This window comes from Pyxicephalus adspersus, chromosome Z (genome assembly GCF_032062135.1).
Source record: "Pyxicephalus adspersus chromosome Z, UCB_Pads_2.0, whole genome shotgun sequence".
Lineage (NCBI taxonomy): Eukaryota > Metazoa > Chordata > Amphibia > Anura > Pyxicephalidae > Pyxicephalus > Pyxicephalus adspersus.
In genome coordinates, this window is record NC_092871.1 from 19,005,708 (window position 1) to 19,013,399 (window position 7,692).

Consider the following 7,692-nt stretch of genomic DNA (forward strand, 5'->3'; position numbering starts at 1 on the left):
TAACCTTAAAAGGATGATTGCTAACCAGGTACATTTGCCCATAACTGAAGTCACTATGTTTCTTGGTGGCTTGTGTTTGTGGGATTAAGATGGAAGATGGATCTACAGTCTGCAGTTTTAGGCTTTTTGGGTTTGCATTTGTTGGGGTGTAACAGGATCTGAGAAAGGATTGTGCAAAGATGCTTTGGCAGTGCAGTTGATTTGCTTTTTGTTTTTTTACTTTTTATGGTTAGCATTAGGTACATCTAGCACTTAGCCACACTGATATGAATTGTTCAGTCATCCTACATGTTTACCAGATCTACAAGTCATATTTAAAGAACCAAGTGAGGCTGATGGGAAAAGAAAGATGTACTGTTTGCACTTGTAAAGCTAGGGATCCAAAACTAGGATATAAGAAACCAAGTGGAAACTTGGGATTTAAAATAATGAGCCTGGGAGTGAAAGATGGGGATATTGAGGCAAGAGTTGGGTAATAGTAAGACTTGACCAAGACTCTACTGTTGATAATCCATCTACCTGTCTGATTACCCCCAGATTATGTTTGAGCAAGACCCTTCAGAAGAGGTAATTGACAAAGTGTAGAAGATTGTAATTACAACATTGGAGCTACTCAAGAGAAAAGTGCTTAGGCCATGCTAAAGTAGTATTTCTTAACTTTTTTTATGGGAAATCCTTGAATAACTTAGACTCAGGTCTTAGGGAACCTTTGCAATATTTTATATATCCACCACTCACAGAAGAATGCCTCTTACATAGCTGGTCAGTGGGGAGAATGTTTCTCTTACAGATAGACACATAGATTGTATTGATGTCAGGGGAAAACTACCTGAGAGGCACAACTTGCTTATTGCTCAAGGAACCCCTATCTACCTCTGGAGGAACCCTACAGGTCCATGGAACCCTGGTTGAGAATGAATGAGCTAAAACAACTGCCATAGTGTTGCTCAAATTCATCCATTTCTACTGTAGGTGTGCTGAATTCCAAAGATATGGATTTCAATAAGTGTTTACCCTGCTAACCTTTGGGTTGGAAAGGGCAGCTGTGTACAAAAAAAAGATCACTGCTGCTTGCCCCCAATGTATATCAGGTTGTGTATTATATATTAGGTTACATTCAGCATTCCCATTGGCTGCTGGGCATCATGTATATGATTATTTTAAAGAAGGAGCTAACAAAGTTTTCAATTCAATTTATCAATTCTCAAAGAAATAAACTACATCTGGGATGTTTAGGCTGATTTTCCAACCAACTGAACATCAGCATTGCTCTGCAATTCCTAACCCCCATACATATAGTTATTGGTCAACATTAGACGGTCATAACCTTATAATACATTGGTTGTAAATACACTTTATTAAGGTAAAAAAAGAATTTTTAAATTGCTTCCCAATGCTTCATTGTACTTAAGAAATTCAGCTTTTTTAAGTTTAAATGATTCAACAATAGTCAAATCATCAGAGAGCATTACATGAGATTGTTTCATCTTCAGAAGACTGTAATGAGAATTCTCAGGTCCCAGCTGACTCCAAGCTCTTAATAAGAATTCACATTATCAAATATCAACCTGATCCACACAAACAGTTTTCATTCAAACAAATTTCTCAAGAGACGGCTTAAAGCCAAAACAGAATTTTCTTTGTTTACCAGCTGAGGGACTTGTTATGTGTTGTAATAATTGTAATCATCTCATACTTTTTTATTAATAGCTAAATATGAAAGTGTCTCAAAGGGATTTTCCTGCAGCAATACAATTAATTATCTGCATCAGAAGCTTTCAGGTGTAGAATCCTAATTGGAACATCTTACTCAATCTTTCATTAACTTTTAACAGTAAAGAATATGCTAAATGTGTAACAGTTACTGACACAGGCCTTTCAATGTTTTACCTATGCATTAAAATAAATAGTGTATATATAATATGCATTAGTAGATTTTAGAATATTACATAGGAAATGTGACTTTTAAATGTTAATGATAATTTTAAAAAGCCCATGAATAAGCTATAATAGGGTGCAAAATAGTGAAATATAGATTTATTTATTTATACTTTTACTTAAAATTCACACCTCATGTTTTGACCTAAATTTTATGTGAGAACAGGTGAATCTTGGGAGAAAGTGAGTGATGTTAAGCAACAAAATTGTAAGATTTAGATTGTACGCCTGCAAGGACAGGGCCAAGGAACATGATGGTGCTTTTTAAATCAAAAATGATAAAAATAAAATGTATTATCAAGTGAATTGAAGTGGTTGGGACCCTTTTTTGCATGTCCTGAATTTTGTGTGCTGCAATACATGAATGCTTAGATGGCCTTCCCCAGCCCATGACTAGGCATTGAAAGAAGAAACAACACACTGATATCCTTCTCTGCGATTGCCATTGTTCTTTCTATCTGCGTGTTTCTTTCACTGCAGAACAATTGAGTGGCCTTTATGCTGCTTATCGCTTCCCTAGTCTAAGCTCTTCTGTACTAGAACTGGGCAGTCAACTGCAGAAAATAGGTCAAAACCAGGTTCTGCTTAAAAGAAAAAAATACATGTAATGGTGCGTTAACCTCCCTAGCAGTTCATTTCTTTCCAGTTTTTTATGTCTAAAAGCGGTACATTGTTTTTCATGAAAATTTATTTTACACTATAATGTAATAGTATGAGTATAATAAAGTTTGAAACACAAAATCATGTAAAAACAATACATTGAATAAATTAAAAAATCTATAAATTTAAAAAAAATATATATTTTAAAAATACATAATATACGCATACTAATATATATACTGTAAAATAAATGTTCTTGAAAAAATGTACTGCTTTTAAACATAAAAATCCAATGTATTGCCTTCAATACAGTTATTTGGTATTGAATGCAACACAAATGGATTCTGAATTTCCCGCCCCGCCCCACCGGCAAGGTACACGCGCACCGTCTTCACCGGGAACTCCCCGGTGACTCATCGGATGCAGAAGCAGGAAGAAGAAAAAAGAGATCACAGAGATCACGGCGCAGGACGCTGGTGGATCAGGTAAGCCCTCTATTTACTAACCTTCCCATAGGTTTACATACCCCCAGTGTGATTTATAGTGTGTTGTGTTGCAGTATCATTTTTAATTTGTTGGAGGCAGTGGACAAGGTGAATTTGGGTGCCATTCAGTGTTTAGTTTAACACTGGCTCTCTCTTCTTCAGGCAGGGGTAAATGAACAGACAGGCATAGTTCAATGCTAAAATTAGGTATTTTATTAAAGAAACACCAAAACCACCAGAGAGACAAAGGTGGAGAGAATACAGAAATTACGGAGACAACACAGCATGTGATCCAAACAACAGCTTTTGCAGTTGTCTTCCCCAAGCTGAAGCTAATGGGCCCTTTTAGCAGATGTCTGAGAGAACTAACTCTTGGAGGAGCAGGGAACATGTCTTGTACCGTTCTCTAAGAGTTTCAATACTTACCTCATACCTCTTTAATAAGCAACAAAAAGTCCATGGCTGCAGAAAGCAATGGAGTACTCTCCCAGGAAGTCCAAGATCTGGGCCCCTGGATAAGCAAGGGAATAGGAACTTGTGCTATCTGACTCTGAGGACTCTCACACTATCACCATCCCATGGCAGAGCCCCACCTCCTAACTTTACTACAAAAAACAAGCATGCTACTGGGGCCCAAACTCTGGACTGGGTGCAGGAAAAACACTTGTTGCCAAAGATTGGTCTTGCTCTTCACTATGGTCAACAACATTACCTGGCGGAAGGGAGAGAGTGGCCAATCAGCTAACGAGAAGAGTCAGAAGATTTTGCATTGAACACAGAAAACTGCAATGTGACAGAATGCTTTTAAACATTTATGAGTGTATATATACATGTTTTTACCCAACGTAAAAGAATTTACACATTTTACTTTGTGATTCACATACTTTCTATTTGCATCCAATGTGAAAAATGTCTGATATTTTGGAAAAGATGGGTGAATCTTTCTTTGGGTAAAAACATTTAAGAATAGATCTCCTAGATCTTATATATTGCGGTTGATTTACTCTACTGTCCACTGCCTCCATTTACTAAAGTAATATAGGCAGTTTACATAGCAAATTACTTATCCCTCCCGCATACGTTTTTTCATTTAACTCAGTAAATAAGATAAAAATTTCATTTAACTCAGTAAATAAGGAAAAATCCTGTTTTCTAGATTTCCTGGCAAGTGATTTGGCAATCCTTGCAAAGTGAACTATCACTGCATTCTCTAAACTAAGTGAATTATGCCTAGCAAAGTGGTAATTCACTTTAGTGAGTAGCCTAAATTACTTTAGCAAATCAAGCCTTTTGCCCCATAGATCCACATATGCTTATCACATTGAAGGAGATCATATTATGTACAAACTGAGCACTAAAAGACAAGCTAGTTTTATTCAAAACAGAACTTAATTACTTATATGTGATCACTTTGCATGTTCAATGCGTTATAGCGTGCCACGTACTTAACTCTAGGCACATTCACTATGCACTTGAAATTCAATTTTACTTGTAATATATATATATATATATATATATATTTATACAAATATATATATATATATATATATATACATATTTATATGCCAGAATAAAAAACTTTAAAAAATTAACTTATTTGCATACATTCTGTCATTGTGTAGAGTTTGATTGGCTCATTGTTTCTCAACCAGGTTTAATGGAACCCAAGGGTTCCTCCAGAGATTGCTAGGGGTAGCAATGAGCAGTTTAGGCCTCTCAAGTAAGTTACCAATGACACCAATGATCTTTTTGATCTGTAAAGGTGGCATATTTCCCGCTGTCCACCAATATTAGTGGTGGTTTTCACATTGACATGCTAATGCAAGCTGGTGATAACAGTATTATTTCCTAAAACCTGACATTTATTTCAAGGGTTCCTTAATAAAAAAAAAGACTTGGGAATTGTGACTTAGCTTTATTAAGATTCTGTATGTATAAGTAACACAACTATAAGCAACTTTGTAACCTTTGTAATCCTTGACATTTTCATGCAAAGTAGTTAATGAAGTTAATTAGAGCATTTTCTTGGGTAAAGATTGTCCTTTGTTGTTTAGATATAGTTACATAAAATTAGAATATAAAACACCTTAAAATGGATATACATTAGTACATTAAACTCTAGATCTTTAGTACATTAAACTTTGATTCCTTTACTTTTGGAAAAAGGAAAAGGGGTGACTGTTTTTTCACAATGTCGAGATACACATGGGTTGGCCTTGTTCATCAATTGACTTGTATCTAAATGGAACATAATCTCAGGGTCATTGTCTGAGGAATCAGACAATGATATTTTTCAGGTCAATGATGAGAGCAATACCTTGAGACTGAATTGTTGTTTTTCCTAAAACGAATGTTGCTATTACTACAAACAAACAAAATGTATGAAAACTTAAATAAGAATCTATGTATTTATAGATAATTAACAAGAGCTGGAAGGTCACTCATGAAGAAATATAAATTGTTTGGTACTAAATTGCTAATACTCTCCCCTGCCAGTAATTTAAAACTCACGTGGGACATATGTACATCATCTTCCACGATCTATAAATACTACTTTTATATAACAGTATTCATACAGCGACAATGTATTGCACTTTCCTTTTTAACAGAATATGCCATAACTTATTACATATCACTGGATATCTGCTTTTTTCACAATGATAAAACTATATTCTAAAGTGTGTGTAAACCCTACCAATGATCTTCTCTAACTTGCTTTCTTCTGGTCTGCTAAATATACAACTGAAAGTGTTATGTTATAGCCGTATGATAAATGCATACCTGGTGATTATGTTGGAAATACAGAAGGATCATGCACAATTCCAGTGTTATCTCATGTAGCCTAAAAAGTCCTGTCTACAATATGGAGATGGAGAGAAGTCATTTAGTAATTTAAGGACAACTGGACAGGGATGAGACCATTTTTGTGTGTTGTGCATAGGCAAGGCTGTTTGTAGTATAACTCAAGAGTGCACAGGAAAGTGTGACCACACTACAATTCAGCTGATTAAGAGTTGTTAGCCTTGGATTGAGGTCTCATTAGCTACACCATGCTAATAATTATTTGAAAGTAGAACATTTCAAAAAGTAATAAACTTTTAATCATATAACATTTAATTTTAATAAAGAAGTCAATCTAAAAAAAATCTGTTAGTTTCGTTGCAGAATATTTTGTAATTATAAACATGTATTCACAAACTTTGCTTTGAATTGCATTCTGCTAAATGTTGATGTAAATAGGAATACCTTAAGAGTTAGGTCTCTCTGATATTTCCTGTCAATCAGTGACAAAACATCAAAAAATTAAAAGTGTGGTTTTGTCTTAACAATTCTTCAAAACTCTGTCTGCTTACCTTCCCAATATGGATTCCCTTTTGGAACATCCTTTTAGGTTTAAAATTTAGGAAAACTCTTTATTACAAGCTCTGTGATGGTAAATAGGACAGTTGTTAGCTCATTCCTCCTGGCTGGGTTTTCTGGTTGTCTATACTGCCAGATGACAGTCTTTTTTGTATTCTTTTTCATTTACATTTTCACAGTCTTGGAAAACCTGGCCATTATTTTGCTTGTTATACAAGACAGCAAACTTTGGAAGCCGATGTATATATTTGTGGGGAATCTTTCGTTCCTGGAGATCTGGTATATCACTGTCACAATGCCCAATCTGTTGTTTAACAATGTCACAGGAAATCAAGAAATATCTTATAATGGATGTGTCACACAATTGTTCTTCTTTACATTTCTTGGTGCCACTGAGTGCTATCTCTTGGCTATCATGGCTTATGACCGCTACATAGCCATCTGCAATCCTCTACAGTACACAGTCATAATGCAGGATATGTACGTCTGGTGCCTCCTTATTTCTTCCTGGTCATTTGGACTTTTCACTCCAGTTGTTCCTATCTATTGTCTTACTCAGCTGAACTTTTGTGGACCCAATAAAGTTGACCATTACTTTTGTCATGTTTCTCCACTTTTGAGCTTGGCTTGTGGGAATATTAAGACTAAGGAACTTGTTGACTTCATTGTATCTGTATTTGTTCTTATTAGCTCGTTGTCCGTCATCATTATTTCTTACATCTGCATCACATGGACTATCCTGAAGATGCCATCTTCTCATGGACGACAGAAAGCATTCTCCACATGTACATCTCATCTGGCTGTAGTTTGCGTTTATTATGGAAGCATGGGGTTCACATATATGCGAGTCACACCAGCTTCTAGCATTTCATTAAACAAACTTGTGTCTGTTTTGTATTCTGTCATTACCCCCTTGTTGAACCCAATCATTTACACACTGAGAAATCATGATGTAAAACTCTCACTACAAAAAGTGTTTGGGAAACAAAATTGCTTAAAACAGAAATTATTTCACTGAAGTATAATAAAACAAGAGGCATGGCTAAACAAATATGGCTGCCATATTTGCTGCTACACTATATGATCACCAAATCTTCATATCACCTTCTTGGGCATCCTATTAGAAACATATGGACGAGTTGACCTTCCTTTGCAGATGTAATTGCCTTTTTCTTTATAGGAAGGATTTCTACAAGATTTTAGAGGGTATGTTTGAAAGTTTGTACCAATTTAATTAATTATGGTCACGTAATGATGTCGATAAAGAAGACATACCTTGTATTCAAATTTATCCTACACTGTCTTAGAA

General features: G+C 35.3%; 1 protein-coding gene across 1 annotated transcript; it reads left to right on the top strand.

The window, feature by feature from the left end:
* Positions 1 to 6,519: 6,519 nt before the first annotated feature.
* Positions 6,520 to 7,401, top strand: LOC140343950 (olfactory receptor 6Q1-like). Its single transcript, XM_072430857.1, has one exon. It carries the CDS (start codon positions 6,520 to 6,522, stop codon positions 7,399 to 7,401), a length of 882 nt encoding a protein of 293 aa, XP_072286958.1.
* Positions 7,402 to 7,692: the final 291 nt, after the last annotated feature.